At 46.0% G+C, this 17,505-nt stretch overlaps 1 protein-coding gene across 1 annotated transcript in view; it reads right to left on the reverse strand.

Moving 5' to 3' along the window:
• LOC144681428 (polycystin-1-like protein 2) overlaps positions 1-17,505 on the reverse strand; it is a 147,429-nt gene that overhangs the window by 43,627 nt on the left and 86,297 nt on the right. The window contains 2 exon segments of the mRNA XM_078543019.1: positions 2,172-2,357; positions 14,018-14,114. Of these exon segments, the coding sequence (XP_078399145.1) occupies positions 2,172-2,357; positions 14,018-14,114 (283 nt within the window).

Consider the following 17,505-nt stretch of genomic DNA (forward strand, 5'->3'; position numbering starts at 1 on the left):
ACCATTTCCAACAAGAGAGAATCTAACCATCTCCCCATGACATTTAATGGCATTATCATTGCTGAATTCCCCCACTATCAACATCTTGGGGGTTGCCAGTAACTTAATTAGCCCAACTATATAAATACAGAGAATACGAGAGCAGGTCCGAGACAGGGGGCAGGATTTTAGGTCCCGCAGGCGGGCGCGCACCCGACCCAATCGGGCATAAAATAGCATGCAATGGCACCGGATGAGCGTCCCAACGTCATCGCGCACTGTCTCAGTATCCTCACGGTTGGTGGGTGGGCGAATTGGCCAGGCGGTCTTTGCATTTTTGAGGAAACCTCATCGAGGGGCAGGATGAGGTTTCTGACATTAATTTTTTTTTAAATAAAAATGTTTTGACATAATTTTTATGATGTTTACGTTCATGTGAGTGAGTCCTATGTGGGGCATTTTTTTTCCAATTTTCAGAAGTTTTATTTTTGAGTTTAAAATTCTTCAGCTCCCTGCGGCAGCTCCCTGCCTTCAGGGAGCTTTCAGTGCACGCTACCCCGCGCATGGGCAGACTTTTGCGCCTGCACTCCTTCCACCCCCACCCCGGCAGCGCTGAGCCTTTCAGTGCGCCTTTCACGCTGCCTGATTGTTAATTGGCCAACCAGCGTGAAATCGTAGTCGGAGGCTAATCACGGGCGGCCGGCCGTTTACCAGCCGCTCCCAGGCCCACCCACCGCGCCCAACCGATGGCCCGGAAATCCTGCCCAGGGAATTCTGAGGTGAGTAACTCATCTCCTGACTCCCCAAAACCTGTCCACTATTTACGAGGCACAAGTCAGGAATGTGATGGAATTTTTGTCCTTGTGCCTGGATCAGTGTGATAATGAAAGAACTTTTTAAAAAAGCAATTTAGTAAAAAACAATTTAATAGAGCCAATATGCTCCTACCAAATGTTTTCAAATTATTCAACAAGTAAAAAATAATGAAAGTCTATGCGTGGAATCATCCCAAATTTGCACTAATGTGGTAACGGGCGGGAAAAAGGATGGTTTACCCGCAGGCCGCAATGGCAGCTTTTCGTGCCATTCATCCCATTCCCATCTCATTAAGTATGCAGCCACAGGAAACATGCCATCTCGCTGGCGGGCGGCATCTGATTTGCCCCACACCGTTACCTTGCCGTTTCCTCACACAGGGCGCCATATTTAAACTCCATCCATGCGCACGCTTCTCAATGCTTGCAGCCCAGGAGGGCACCAGCAAAGGCATGGCCCCAAACGCCAAGAAGAGTGCAGCCACCCTGATTCAGTGACGCATCCCTGGGATGCCTTCTGGACACCTTGGAGACCCACCAATGTCCTCTACCCCACTCTGGCCACAGGAGGCCCATCAATCTCACCACTCTGGCTTGGGAGGTGGTGGCAGAGGTGGTCAGTGCCAATGCTGCTCACAAGAGGTTGGCCATCCAGTGCAGAAAACGGATGAATGATCTTATCCGTGCCGCCAAGGTACGGCAACTATCTCAGCGCTCTAAACTCACACACTCACAAGGCCATCACACATTCACTGACATCTCACTTACTGCCAGTTCAGAGGACATCACCATTTACACTCTCACACAAACCGTCACATCACCATTTGGCCTCATCTCCACTGGAGACTGCCCTCCTCAGCTCTCACCACCTTGAGTCCACTTGTACAGATCAACATGTGCCCCGCCAGTGCTGCCCGAAGAAAGGCAGGCAAACAAACCTCAAAGTCGCGGGTGCATTACTTATGTACAGATGTGAAACACGTCAGCGTGTGCCCAGATGATCCAGCGTGTGGGGGGTGGGGGGGTGATGATTCCGGTGAGCAGGGCTTATAATTAAATGCAAATGTATTAAAATGACGTTCCTGACGCCTGGCAGTGAGAAGCGCAGACCGCCACTGACGGGCAGCATGGACAATTCCAAACTGGTTTCACGATGGTGTAAAACTGATTTTTGGCCTTCTCGCCATATTGTCTGCTCATGCCCACCATGACGCCCGACACCAACGGGGGTGGAAAATTCCGGCCTCTGTAGACGCAAATCCTGGACCTGAAATTTGCAAACTTCCGTTTGGGAGTCTAAGGACCAATGCAAAAATGTTTACAACGTGTTTAACATGGATTCAACTATTTTGTTTTAAATATTTATCTTAGGATTACCTTCATAAGCTCCATATAGGTTGGGTAATAAGATTTCATCGGTCCAGATATAGAAGTCATTGATGGTCAGAGATCCATTAAACTTCTTAGTAAAACTATCATTGAGGGTTTTGTTTAAATAAAATGAATGAGGACTTCGCTCTCCATAAGCAATAATTGCCAGTGTCACCAGAAATCCCACATGGGCTAAGAAAAAGGAAGAAAAGTATATGAGAACTTAAAGAAACGAATTTCATCTTTACCCTGTTTATTGATCATACAGCTTTAAAAGTCACACGGCTAGTTTTATATCAGTGCTGGCTGGAAAAATATTGCTTTATCTGGGTGTCAGTCACATCCCTGATTCATAAAAGCTGATTTATCCATTGGATCTTTATGGTCAACAATGAGTGGAAGAATGGCACAAAAGTAATTAAAGTAGCAACAGTTTGGCCAAAATGTAAAAACATTCAACATTTTACCAACCAGTGCCACATTTGAAAGAGCTATATTCAAGCTATTTCTATAATACTTATCTTTCTAACAATTCCCTGATTTAATATTCAATTAATATTCACATGATTTTCGCAGTTCTAACTTACAAGAATTGATTTTTACTAATTTCAAAATATATTTGTATCACTATCTGCAGTTGTGTCTCTGTTTTTGTCTTTAAATTATTTTTCTCTCTCTTTCTCTGACTTTTCAACAGTCTTCAACTCTCATTTTTTCTCTCCTGCATTTGTCTTCCGCATTTTTGTTGATGCCTGTTGTATGTTCTGATTCATTCTTTCTCTCTCTCTTATTGTAAGTCTTGCCTTCACCGTGTATCTTCTCCCATAGGTTTCCCATTCTCTCCGTATCCCACTCACACACTCGTTTGATCAGTTGGGTAACACCATTACAGATGTAAGCACATCTAAGGCTGACAACATCAGTACAAAGGGAAGATGGAGGTGCTATCTTTCAGATGAGGGCTTCCACTGCGACCCCATCTGCCAGTTCAGGTGGACACAAAAGATCACATGACACTTTGAAGAAAAGCAGTATATTCTTCCAATGTCTTGTTAAATGTTCTTCCCTCAGCTACAACCAAAACAAATTAACTGATAGGTTTGACTAAATAACAAAAATGACCACATTTCAGACATAATCCATAGTTTGTAAAATGCTGTAGAATATTGTGAGCATGTTACAAAGAACCACAAGTTCTTTCCTATATTTTTTGGGACATATTTTTCATTCAGTAAATTCAGCCACTAATGCTCAATGAATTTGTGTAACTTTCTGCTGTATAACATTTTGAAGTAGACACATTAGTCCAAGAACCACCTCTATCCATGTGACTGCCTTGCCCTTAACACATATACCAATGACTTTGCCACATGTTTCTTGTCGAGCACCACATCTAACGTGTTTTAAAAGTTCAGATAAGCCATACTCAGTGCAGTCCCTTCATCTATCCCTTGTTATTCTTATGGGGCAGAATCTTACGCACACCAGGGGCAGTTTGGCAGCTGGGCATTTTGTCATGTGTGCCTTTCCTGGTGTCTATACTATCTGCCACTGATCCCATCACAATATTACACGCAACATGGGAGGCATTGGGCGTCCCACCTGCCCTAAGTGAGACCTTTAAGTAGCCAAAATGGCCACTTAAGGGCCTCTTCCTGTCCTGCTGTAACTTTTTCCACAATGGGCAGAGGAGGGAGCCCAGTTTGAAGCCTGCCAGGACCAACTCCTCGGGCTACTGGTGGGAAAGGGGTGTGGTTGCTCCTTTACGGGCCACCTTCTGCATCCTTCGTAGGCCACCCTCCCACCTCAACGTCTGCCAACAGCCCCTCCCCCCCACCCCACCACACCCCTTGCCTCCCTCGAGGGGCCTCCTAGCTTTGCCTCATTAACTTACCTCTTTATCCAGTGACAGTCTTCCCTGGGGAATGAGTGTACTGCCAAACAGTGACCACCACTCCCGGTGGTACTCTGGGATTATTTGATAGGCCAGCAGCCCTCAGAGGTGGAGCTTTCTCTCAGATGGGGGCAGAGGTCTCATCCATAGAACCTTAGAAAAGTTACAGCACAGAAGGAGGCCATTCGGTCCATCTTGTCCATGCCAGCCCGAGGACACCCAGGTGCCCTTTCTAATCCCACCTTCCTTCACCCGGCCCATAGCCCTGCAGCTTACAGCACTTAAGGTGCAGATCCAGGTACTTTTTAAAGCAGTTTAAAGTTTCTGCCTCTACCACCAACTTGGGCAGCGAATTCCAGACACTCACTACCCTCTGTGTAAAAAAGTTCTTCCTCATGTCCCCCTACACCTTCTGCCACTTATCTTGAATCTATGTCCCCTGGTTCTAGAATTCTCCATCAAGGAAAACAATTTTATCCTGTCCACTCTATCTATTCCCCTCATAATTTTGTACACCTCAATCAAGTCACCTCTCAGCCTTCTTTGTTCCAAGGATAATAACTCCAACCTATCCAATCTCTCCTCGTAGCTACTCTTTTCTAACCCTGGCAACATTCTTGTAAACCTCCTCTGCACTCTCTCCAGAGGTATTACGTCCTTCCTGTGATGTGATGACCAGAACTGCACACAATACTCCAGTTGTGGCCTCACCGGTGTTTTATACAATTCCAACATTATATCCTTACTTTTATATTCTATACCTCTGCCAATGAAGGAGAGCATTCCATAAGCCTTCTTTACAACCTTGTCTACTTGAACTGCTGCTTTCAGGGACCTGTGTACTTGTACGCCAAGATCTCTCACTTCATCTACCCCTCTTAGTATATTCCCATTCATTTTGTAATCCCTGTAACTGTTTGACCTCCCTAAATGTATGACCTCACACTTCTCTATGTTAAAATCCATCTGCCACTTTACCACCCACTCCACCAACCCATCTATATCCCTCCAAGTGTTAAATGGCTCTGGGGCAACTGCTGGAGCTGGGGCGGGTTTACCATCAACTTTTTCACCAGGGAGGTATAAACCCTAGTGATACACAAAATACTGCCCATGAGGTTGATCAAGCATGATACCCTTTGAGAAATCCATGCTCATTGCCTTTGATTGCTTCATGTTTTTCCAAGTGCTCAGTAATTCAATTCCATATGTCTGCTGTGCCCCAGTAATATTATTCTCGTATCTCACAAAGTTCTGGGTTTGAATTCCACTCCAGACTCTTGAGCATATAATCCATGCTGGTACTTCAGTTCAGTACTGAGGGAAAGATGCACTGTCAGGGGTCCCGTCTTTCAGGTGAGTCATTAACCCTAGGTCATGTCTACCTTCTCAGGCAGATGGTAAAGACACCATGACATAATTTTAAAGAACAGCTGGAGAATTCTCCCTGACACCCTAACTAATATTCACCCCTCAGCCAACAAAAACAACAGATTATTTAGTTATTATTACATTGCTGCTTATAGTTCCTTGATAATTGCAAACTTCATTGCAACAAAAACTACACATCAAAAAGTACTTCATTGGCTGTAAAGCACTTTGGGATGTCCTGATGTCACTGAAGGCACCATATAAATGCAAGTCTTTCTTTCTTAAATACTACTGACTCTACTAATTCACTAATAATGTCAGTACGTCTGTAATCCCAAACTTACTTCCGTCTCATTTTTGCCTTCAATCCTTTGGTATAATTTTGCTTTCCAAGAATTTTTGATATTTTTAGTCATACTAAAAATATATCTAGGTACCAATTATATCTTTAATGAAGCCATACATTTTCTTTTCTTTGAGGTGCAGTGCTTTCATTTTCTCCACATTATTCAGTGATTGTGGCTTGTAAATACTAGCATCCGTCCTTTTTGTATAGTTGGGAGTCAGCATATCGAGATCTTTATCTAATAAAACACTTTGCATGACTGGGTTGAAAAGTTGCAAATTATAAATGTTTCAAATGTTTCTAAGATGTAGGCACCGAACAAATACAATATTTGGCCTCGTTTGTACTTGTGCTGATAGCTATTGCACGCTTGGAATGCGTACCTGACATTTGTGACTGCCAACTGTGTAACCACAACTTCCATAATGTTCTGGTTTTTTGAGGATTGACATTCTTGGAACGATTTCCAAAGCCTATCATTAAGGGAACTATAGATTTCAGGCTTGGCTGTGTGGGAAAGGGCTGGAGTATTAATTACATAATTAAGAGTATTTCTACCACCCAACATATAGATTATTTTGTGAAGCAGCATCTTCAAAGATGCAGCACTGCGGAACCATAATTTCCTCTTGATTATGAATAAAAGCATATTAGCTTCTATTTTAATAAATTTAATAAACCCAAATCAAAATAGTGAATGCGTATGGTCCTTCATATCTTCCTTGAGGGCTTGGGTTCATCATACACTGCTCTGTAGTGGATCCATGTAGGTTTGTTAATGGTGGTAAGCTTTCTGTTTGGGCTAGTTTTTCTGAGCGCTGTAGATCCCCAGTCTCTACACTCCTGGGCTGCTCTTTAATGTTGGAACAACTCAATCTCCTGATCACTAATGCCATCACCTCTTCAATCCACCATTTGCACCCAACAGGTATTGACATACCCAGACTAAAGCTGATAATTCCATACATAAATAAAGGATGCCTCTGAAATGAGGTCAGGAGATTAAAAATTATCAGTTGAAAGATTTCATCATATTATAACTTAATTTCTGTTTTCAGTGTATACCATACTGACACAGACTCTCAATTGCACAATTCATATTCAATTATAATCAATGGAAAAAAAATTATCCAGATGGCATCTACTGATCAGGTGGTCACAATGCATTAAATCATGAGGGTTTCAGTGGGACTCTGCTTGAAACTACTGAAGGTGAGATGATATACCTGTAAGTAAAACAAAACTCTTTCTGTTTGGAGGCATTTCAAAGAAATGCAAGCAAAGAGATCAGTCATATCAATACCAAGGATAATCCACTGGGACTGCGCAATAACTTTCAATTCTCACCTATTCCAAATATGTCATCTTCACTTCCATGCTTTGATATTTCTCACTATTTTTGATACAGATAACATTTGACTTGGGTTCAGATAATTTGGTGATGCACTCGTAAATGTTTAAATAACATACAATGAATTGATTATCCTTCCTCCCACTGGAGATCAATCCGATGCAGCTTCTGCCCACCATAACCAAGCCAGGGTTCATTGTTCTTGCATAGTGTGTTCCCTTTAGGATCTCTACAACAAGAGGAACTGCACACTAATAAGGAAAGTGCAGATACTGCTGCAGCAGGGCACCCACTGCACCACTGGGAGAAAGGAGCCCATTTAACGACAGAGCAGAGAAGCCCCAAAAATACTACATTTAAGTTTCAATCTATGACTGAGTTCTGGGACTTGAGGAGTGGGAGGGGTGCCGACTTTTGGGCTCTCCCCCTCAAAAATGAGCAATAGGAGGCTTTCAGTGAGGAGGTAGTTCAGAAGCAGAATAGACACATTCGCACAAAGGGTGAGGGGGGAAGCCCATCCAAAGCTCGAGTTCCCTGGGTGACAAAAGAAGTGAAAATGAAATAGATAAAGAAGGCTCTTATAAATTCAGGTTTGTAATTCAGTTGCAACGGGAACGTGAGGTGATGGTGCATGTGTACAACCCCTTCGTCCCTGTCGCCGACGTGGTCACCTTCCTCACCAGGTACTTCGATAAGGTGGGGAGCGGCACTGAGATTCGAGACGACTTGGGGATCTGGACAGGCAAACGCCTGTTTAAGGTCACGCTAAAGACCGATGGTAAGGGAGCCATTTTCCACCCTCCTTCCAGTTTCGCTATCGGGGGAAACCGTGGCTACCTGGTCTACGCTGGGCAACCCAAGCATTGTCGCTCATGCGGCAAGGCTGGTCATGTGGCGGCCAACTGCAGCGCCTCCCTCTGCAAGATCTGCAAACAGGAAGGGCACCAGACAAAAGACTGCAAACAGGCCAAGTGCTGCAACCTGTGTGGCGAGGCAAGTCACCTCTACAGGACCTGCCCCAAACGCTGCCGTACTTACGCACAGGCAGCCAAAGCCGACCAGGGGGAAGCAGAAGAAATGTTCCGTGTCACTCCAACCACCAAGGCCCCCAGGGAGCTCAACGGGACAAAGGAGGACACAGAGAGAGACAAGGTGGAGAAAGAGATTGAGGCAACAGAGAGCCAATCAACAGCACTACCCCCTGAACCTTCCAGTCCTCAGGACAGCGAATCAATGGAGGAGGAGGCAGCAGTGGAAAAGCAGCAGGGGGAGTGGCGGACGGTGAAGAACAAGAAAAGTAAGAGGGAGCGAAGAAGAAGCAAAGGCGTTTCCCAGAGAAGCGGCAAGAGGCGTCTCCCATCCGACACGGATGACAAGGGCAGCAGCTCTTCGGATGAGGAAGTGCCAGAGCGGCACCGACAGAAGAGGCGGCAAAGCTCCAGGGCGTTGGAGGACGAGACACCCGAGCTCCAGAAAATTGGAGACAACAAGGAGACCAGCGCACCCCAACTTTGCCTGCAACCTGAGGAGGCCAGTGCACCACAGCCCCTGGAATCTGGGAGCAGTGAGGCAATCATCGCACCCCAGCTCCAGGAAGCCGGGAACAGCAACACCCCAGAGGGGGTGAGTTTTGGAGAAGCTTCTCCAGCAAAGGTCATCTCAAAACCCGCTCTCTACGTGAACCTCCAGATGCCACTGGAGCAGAACACGGCCAAGGAGATCTACCTCAGCCCATCCAAAGTGAAGGAATTTGAGCTCACTACGGGTATGAAGGAGCAGACTAAAGGTCTGGGACTCTCAGAGACAGTGGGTTTGGTAGGAGAATAAATGCTTTAAAATGGGTTTAAAGATTGTATCCATAAATGTGCGTAGCATTAAATCTACTACGCGATGTGTTGCGACCTTGGACTACCTAGCCAATGTCAAAGCTGACCTGTTGTTTCTGCAGGAGTGTGCGATACCGCACCTCAGCTCCTACAGGCAATGGTCACGATGGTGGTCCCACGGGCCATCGATCTGGTCGGGCGGAAACGACTCTCGTTCCTCCGGCCTGGGTATTCTGCTGCGGGGAGGCAACTTCACCGTCTCCGAGGTCAAGGAGGTGGTGGGCGGGCGACTCCTCGTAGCAGACGTAATGTACAAGAACGCTCCACTCCGGTTAATTAACGTGTATGGCCCGGCACAAGGGGCTGAGCGGCTGGAGGTTTTTCAGCAGCTCCCACTGCTGCTGGCGACCTCCAGGCCGGTCATTCTGGGCGGGGACTTCAACTGCATCATCGATGCAGCTGGACGATCCGGCAGGGCCGGAAGCAGATTGGACGCTACGTCCAGATCCCTGATGGAAACAGTTAAGGATGCCAAGCTGCACGACGTCTTCAGCAACCCTGCAGACGGAGCGCAGCGTAGATACACCTGGTCGCGGCCAGACGGGTCCATTCGTTCCAGGATAGACTTCCTGTTTGTGTCCCGTGCATTCACAGTCAGATCCACCGACGTCAAGCCGGTGTTCTTCTCTGACCACTGCCTCCTACTGGCGGACTGCCACTTGGAGGAAGACCTGAGGGTGGGCAGGGGGGCATGGAAGCTAAATGTGCAACTGCTGACCCCAGAGAACATTGAGGAGCTCAAGAGGGATTACAAAGGTTGGAGAACCGTGAAACCCCTCTTTGAGTCCCTGACACACTGGTGGGAAGTGATCAAGGGAAGCATCAAGAGGTTTTTCATCCGCAAAGGCACCCAGAAAGCTAGAAAGGAACAGAGGGAAATGTCCCGACTCCAGGAAAAGATGCAGAATCTGCTCCGGCTGCAGTCGATGGGGGTCGATGTCAAGGAGGAGCTCCAAGAGGTGAAGGGCCAGCAAGCCTCGCACTTTGCCTCGGAGGCCTCCAAGATCATCTTCCGTTCCAGAGTCCGCTCCGTGGAGCAGGATGAGACGTGCTCACGTTTCTTCTTCCAAAAGGTACACAGAGAGCGCTCTGTGATCAGCAGCCTGAAGGAAGAAGACGGCTCAGTAAAGTCATCACGGTCCGACATTCTGAGGATCAGCAAATCCTTTTATGCCGGACTGTATGACGTGAAGCCCACGGACAGCACGGCCTCCCAGTCCTTCCTGTCCTCTATCACGGAGGTCTTAGACCACAGTACGCGGGAGAGCCTAGACAAACCGCTAACTCCTGACGAACTGACTAAGGCCCTCGAGTCCTTCGAGAAGAGTAAAACCCCCGGAAGCGACGGCCTGCCGGCGGAGTTGTATTCGGCTCTGTGGGACTTGATCGGCCCAGACCTGCTAGAAGTGTACGAGAGTATGCTCCTGGCCGGCAGCATGTCAGAATCCATGAGGAAAGGCATCATCACCCTCATCTACAAGCACAAGGGGGAAAGGGAGGAAATTAGAAATTGGCGACCCATTTCACTGTTGAATGTGGACTATAAGATTCTGTCCAAGGTCATCGCCAACCGGGTCAAATCCGCTCTGGAATTGGTGATTCACCCTGACCAGACCTGCTCTGTGCCAGGCAGGAAGATCTCTGACAGCCTGGCGCTGCTCAGGGATACGATTGCCTATGTACAGGACAGGGGTGTGGATACCTGCCTCATCAGCTTGGATCAGGAGAAGGCCTTTGACAGAATATCGCACACCTACATGGGGGATGTGCTCTCCAAAATGGGCTTTGGGGAGGGAATTCGAAATTGGATCCAACTGCTCTACACTAACATCAGTAGCGCAGTCTCAATCAATGGGTGGGAAACAGATAGCTTTCCGATTAAATCTGGAGTCAGGCAGGGCTGTCCTCTCTCGCCTGTCCTTTTCGTGTGCTGCATAGAACCCTTTGCCGAGTCCATCAGGAAGGATCCGGGCATAAGAGGAGTGACGATCCCAGGCAGTGGAGGCACTCAGGTAAAAGCCTCCCTGTACATGGACGACGTCGCCGTCTTCTGCTCGGATCCGCTGTCGGTGCGCAGACTGATGCACGTCTGCGACCAGTTCGAACTGGCCTCGGGAGCCAAGGTAAATCGTGGGAAGAGCGAGGCCATGTTCTTTGGGAACTGGGCTGACCGATCCTTTGTCCCCTTCACTGTCAGGGCTGACGGCCTGAAGGTGCTGGGGATATGGTTCGGAGGGACCGGGGCATGCGTTAGAAACTGGAAGGAGCGAGTGGCTATGGTGAAAAGGAAACTGGGCATGTGGGAGCGACGCTCCCTCTCCATTGCGGGAAAGAACCTGGTCATCAGGTGTGAGGTACTCTCGCTGTTGCTGTACGTGGCGCAGGTCTGGCCCATTCCACACTCCTGCGCGATGGCGATCACTCGAGCCATCTTCCGCTTTATCTGGAGGTCGAAAATGGATCGTGTCTGCAGGGACGCGATGTACAAGCCTCTAGATAAAGGGGGAAAAAACGTGCCCAACATCGCCCTCATACTGATGGCCACCTTTGTGTGTGGCTGCATCAAGCGGTGCGTAGACCCTCAGTACGCAAACACCAAGTGTCACTACGTGCTGAGGTTCTACCTGTCCCCGGTGTTGCGAAGGATGGGTCTGGCCACGCTGCCGCGGAACGCTCCAAGTAGTTGGACCGTGCCGTACCACCTGTCCCTGGTGGAAAAATTTATGCAGAAAAACACCTTTGACCACAAGTCCATCAGGCAGTGGTCAGCACGTAACGTCCTAGAGGCCCTGAGGGAAAAGGAGAGGGTGGACCCTGTGGGATGGTTCCCCGAGCAGACTGTCAAAGTCATTTGGCAGAATGCCTCATCGCCAGAACTTTCCAACAAGCACCAAGACGTAGCTTGGCTGGTGGTGAGAAAGGCCCTCCCCGTCAGATCCTTCCTACACGCCAGGAGTCTCACCCCCTCTGCACGTTGCCCTCGAGGTGGCTGTGGTGGGGAAGAGACCGTTGTTCACCTCCTTGTGGATTGTGCCTTTGCAAAGAAAGTCTGGAGAGAGATGCAGTGGTTGCTGTCGAGGTTCATCCCGAGCAGTTCTGTGACACAGGACTCTGTGCTCTACGGGCTGTTCCCAGGGACACACACCGAGACAAACATCGACTGCAGCTGGAGGATCATCAACTCGGTGAAAGACGCGCTTTGGTCTGCCCGAAACTTGTTGGTCTTCCAGCACAAAGAGTTGTCCCCGACCGATTGTTGCGGACTGGCACAATCCAAAGTCCAGGACTACGTGCTGAGGGACGCACTAAAGCTTGGGGCAGCTGCCGCAAAGGCGCAATGGGGAAGGGTCGCTGTCTAAGACCTTTCTACCACAGCGCACCGAGAGACTGGGAACTGTTTAGAGCCCCTCGGGCTGTACAGATCAAAATGAAAGGCTGTAAATGATTGTAATATTGTTTGTACTGATGCACCTGGTGATACATTTTGTAAAAGTTTAACCTGGATTGTACCCTTGTAATGTTGTTTTTGAAATGGTTTTGAATGTGATTGAAGATTTTTTATGAATAAAGTATATTTTTACAAAAAAAAAAAAAAAAATTCAGGTTTGTAATTCAGTAGAGAATCAAACGGAATAAAAAAAAATCTGAAAAGGGCAATAGGAAGGGCAAAGCAAGTATATGAGAATAGATGAGTGGGTAACATAAAAAGAGGGCCCAAGAATTTTTAACAAACATGTAATTATCAGATTAGCTATGAAAAAGGAGATCACTTGCATAGGCGAGGGCATTAAGTTACTAAATGAGTACATTGCATCTGTCTTCACAAAAGAAGACAGATGCAATGTCACAGTAAAGGAGGTAGAGAAATTGGATAGGTTAAAAACAGATAAAGAGAAGGTACTTAAAAGGTCAAAGTGGAAAAGTCATCCAGTCCAGATGAGATGCCTCCTGTTGCAGAGGGAAGTAAGGGTGGAAATTATGTAGGCTTTGAACACAATCTTCATTGATACGGAAATAGTGCCAGAGGACTGGAGGATTGCAAATGTTACAGCCCTGTTCAAAATAGGGGAGAGGAATAAACCCAGCAGGTCAGCCTAACATCAGTGGTGGGGAAACATTTAAAGACATTAACCAGAGACGGAATTAATGAGCACTCGGAAAGATATGAGTTAATAAGTGAAAGTCAGTATATTAAAGGTAAATTGTGTTTGACTAGTTTGATTGAATTATTTGATGAAAAAACATTGAGGGTTGATGAGAATACAGCAGTTGATGCTGTGCATATGGCCTTTCAAAAGGCATTTCATAGATTTGTTAGCAGGGGAATCATCAGGAACGAGTTGTTATGATTTGGAATGCATTGTCTGAAAGATGGCGAAAATAAAATGAGTAATAACTTTCAAAATGGAATTGAATAAATATTTGAAAGGGAATATTTTGCAGAGCTATGGGGTAACAGAAGGAGAGGGGAACAAATTGAATGCTCTTTCAAAAAGCAAGTATAGACACGATGGGCTGAATGGCTTTGTTCAATGTTCCATGAAAAAGATGTGTCAGCTGAGCTCCTACCACTGCCCCTAGGACCACCACCACCTCTTTCCTGGCATTCCTTGATGCCAGCAGCAGACTGCTGACTGAATATTTCCAGGATTGCCAGTTCCTGCAACCCTACCATCATTTACATGCGGCAGGGCAGTGATGGTATAGTTGGCAGCCTTGCACATTAGGGAGGAGGAAAGAAAATCCAGTTTGGCATAGGGGTGCAAAGATATAGGCCTCCCACTCAAATCTCGTGGACTCTCCTGCACTATATGCAAAACAGCAGAGGAATGTTCAGCTCTTAAATTGTCACTATTGTAATGATGGAGGCTTGGATATTGAACAGTTGGCTGTTTGTGCTAAATCTGGAAGCATTTCCACCATATCACTATATTATTATTCAGTATTAAAGAATATTTGCACTGTTAACACTTTATTCCATGCCTGGAACCATAATAAACTTACACACGGTAGACAGCAAGTCCTCATTATAGCTTTCCTCATTTTCATTTCTCTCAATTTTTTTGACAATAAGCGCAACAAAGGCAGCAACAAGTAAAACCTTAAAGGAATGGCGATGAACATTAGTTAGTTATAATGATCCTGAAAGGAAAGGCAATTGACATTGGTAAGTTACAATGTTCTTTAAAGATTGAAACTGATAGATTTAATTGAAACCTAGATTTTAAACTACTGAAACTGCACATTCCAACATTAAAAAGCCTAACACGGCCTTCTCTGCCATGCTTTGCCCCGGTATTGTTACAGGAGCACAGGAATTTCTAGTCCTGGGCTATTAACATGATACAGGGACACACCTAGTACTTGCCTGTCTCCTAACAGGGTCTAGCACTGGTGGAGGGGGCATGAATCTGAAGCACAGTTTTAAGCCTCTAGGTCGGTCTGAGGTTGGGAGCTTTTGACCATTGATGGATATCAACAGCCATTAGGTGCTGATTATACTTAGACTGTTGGGATGCAATCAAGCTTATGACAAAAGTAATTAACTCAGCTTCTTCGGCCTGCCCCGATGACCTACACAGCTACGCTTGTCGACAGGGATGCAGAGGTAGGCCAGGATGCCACACTTTGCTAGGCTGTCCTGTGCTGTGCTGTGCTATCCAACCAGTCAACTTGCAGGAAAATGAGGCAAGAGGCAAGGCAAACCCATTCTTGCCTCAGTTCGAATGCACCAGATCACAGAATCAGAGAATTGTTACAGTGCAGAAGGAGGCCATTCGGCCCATCATGTCTGCATCAGCTCTCCAAATGAGCATTATGACTTAGTGCCATTCTCCTGCCTTTTCCCTGTAACCTTGCACATTGTTTTTATTCAAATAATGATGCTCTCTTGGATGCCTCTGCCACACTTCCAGGCAGTGCATTCCAGACTCGCATGTGAAAAAGTTTCTTCTCACATCACATTTGCTTCTTTTGCAAATCATTTTAAATCTGTGCCCTCTCATTCTCGATCCTTTTATGAGTGGGAACAATTTCTCCCTATCTACTCTGTCCAGCCCCCTCATGATTTTGAACACCTCTATTAAAAATCTCCACTTAGCCTTCTCCTCTGCAAGGAGAACAGTCCCAACCTCTCCAAACTATCTTCATAACTGAAGTTTCTCATCCCTGGAACCATTCTTGTAAACCTCTTCTGCAGTCTCTCCAAAGCATTCACATCCTTCCTATAGTATGACACCCAGAACTGTACACAATACTCTAGCTGAGGCCTAACTAATGTCTTATATAAGCTCAACATAACCTCCCTGCTCTTGTACTCTATGCCCCTATTAATAAAGCCCAGGATACTGTATGTTTTATTATCTGCTCTCTCCACCTATCTTGCCAACTTCAGTGATCTGTGCACATATACACCCAGGTCCCTCTGTTCTTGCACACCCTTAAGAATTGTACGCCTTATTTTATATTGTCTCTCCATGTTCTTCCTACCAAAATGCACACCTCACACTTCTCCGCATTGAACTTCATTTGCCACCTATCTGCCCATTCCACCAATCTATCTATATCCTTTAAGCAGTTTACAATGCTTCCAAGTTTCATATCATCCTTAAACTTTGAAATTGTCCCCTGCACACCTCGATCTAGATCATTAATATATATCAGGAAAAGCAAGGGTCCCAATACCGACCCCTGGGGAACTCCACTACAAACCTTTCTCCAGCCTGAAAAATATCCATTGACCATTACCCTCTGTTTCCCATTACTCAGCCAATTTTGTGTCCATGTTGCTACTGTCCCTTTATTCTATGAGCTATAACTTTTCTCACAAGTCTGCTGTGTGGCACTGTATCGAATGCCTTTTGAAAGTGCATGTACACCACATCAACAGTATTATCCTCATCAACCCTCTCTTTTACCTCTTTAAAAACTCATGCAAGTTAGTTAAACATGATTTCCCCTTTAGAAATCCATGTTGGCTCTTCTTAATCAACCCACTTTTTTCCATGTGAGTGCTAATTCTATCCCGAATAATTGTTGCTAGAAGTTTCCACACCACTAAAGTTAAACTGACTGGTCTGTAATTGCTGGGCTTATCCTTACAACCTTTTTTGAATAAGGGTGTAATGTTTGCAGTTCTCCAGTCCTCTGGCACCTCCCCCGAGTCCAGGGAAGACATAAAGATTATGGCCAGTGCCCCTGCAATTTCCGTTCTTACTTCCTTCAATATCCTTGGATGCATCTCATCCAGTCCCAATGTCTTGTCAATTTTAAGTACCGACAGTTCATCCAACGCTTCCTTTTTATCAATTTTGAATCCTTCTCGTTTCAGAGTTTCCTCATCTGTCACCCTGGCCTTGATGGCATCTGCTTCCTTGGTAAAGACAGATACGTGCATCTACTGGCCCACTTCCACCTAACCCCCATAAATGTGCCAGAAATCCTGTATCAACATAAAAATGGACAGAGACCCAGAGAAGCAGGTCAATCCCCCTTTGTTTTGACCAAGAAATCGTCATTGCTGTATGATTTTGGACTTGACAAAAGGTAACAATCCAATATAAATGGAGGGGCAATTCTAAGCAAAAAATTGCGGATGCTGGAAATCCAAAACAAAAACAAAAATACCTGGAAAAACTCAGCAGGTCTGACAGCATCTGCGGAGAGGAACACAGTTAACGTTTCGAGTCCATATGACTCTTCAACAGAACTAAGGAAAAATAGAAAAGAGGTGAAATATAAGCTGGTTTAAGGGGGGGGGGGGGGTGGGACACGTAAAGCTGGATAGAGGGCCAGTGATAGGTGGAGATAACCAAAAGATGTCATAGACAAAAGACCAAAGAGGTGTTGAAGGTGGTGATATTATCTAAGGAATGTGATAATAAGTGACATTAAGGGTAGAAAGCAGGACGAGCAAGGTACAGATAGCCCTAGTGGGGGTGGGGTGGGGGGAAGGGTTCGAAATAGGCTAAAAGGTAGAAATAAAACAATGAATGGAAATACATTTAAAAATAATGGAAATAGGTGGGAAAAGAAAAATCTATATAAATTATTGGAAAAAAGGGGGATCGGAAAGGGGGTGGGGATGGAGGAGAGAGCTCATGATCTAAAATTGTTGAACTCAATATTCAGTCCGGAAAGCTGTAAAGTGCCTAGTCAGGTGCTGTTCCTCCAGTTTGCGTTGAGCTTCACTGGAACAATGCAGCAGGCCAAGGATGGACATATGGGCATGAGAGCAGGGTGGAGTGTTGAAATGGTAAGGGACATGGAGATCTGGGTCATGCTTGCGGACAGACCGAAGGTGTTCCGCAAAGCGGTCACCCAGTCTGCATTTGGTCTCTCCAATGTAGAGGAAACTGCATTGGGAGCAGCGAATGCAATAGACTAAACTGAGGAAAGTGCAAATGAAATACTGCTTCACTTGAAAGGAATGTTTGGGCCCTTGGACAGTGAGGAGAAGGGAAGTAAAGGGGCAGGTGTTGCACCTTCTGCGG

This window comes from Cetorhinus maximus, chromosome 6 (assembly GCF_964194155.1).
Source record: "Cetorhinus maximus chromosome 6, sCetMax3.hap1.1, whole genome shotgun sequence".
In the NCBI taxonomy this organism is placed as follows: Eukaryota; Metazoa; Chordata; class Chondrichthyes; order Lamniformes; family Cetorhinidae; genus Cetorhinus; species Cetorhinus maximus.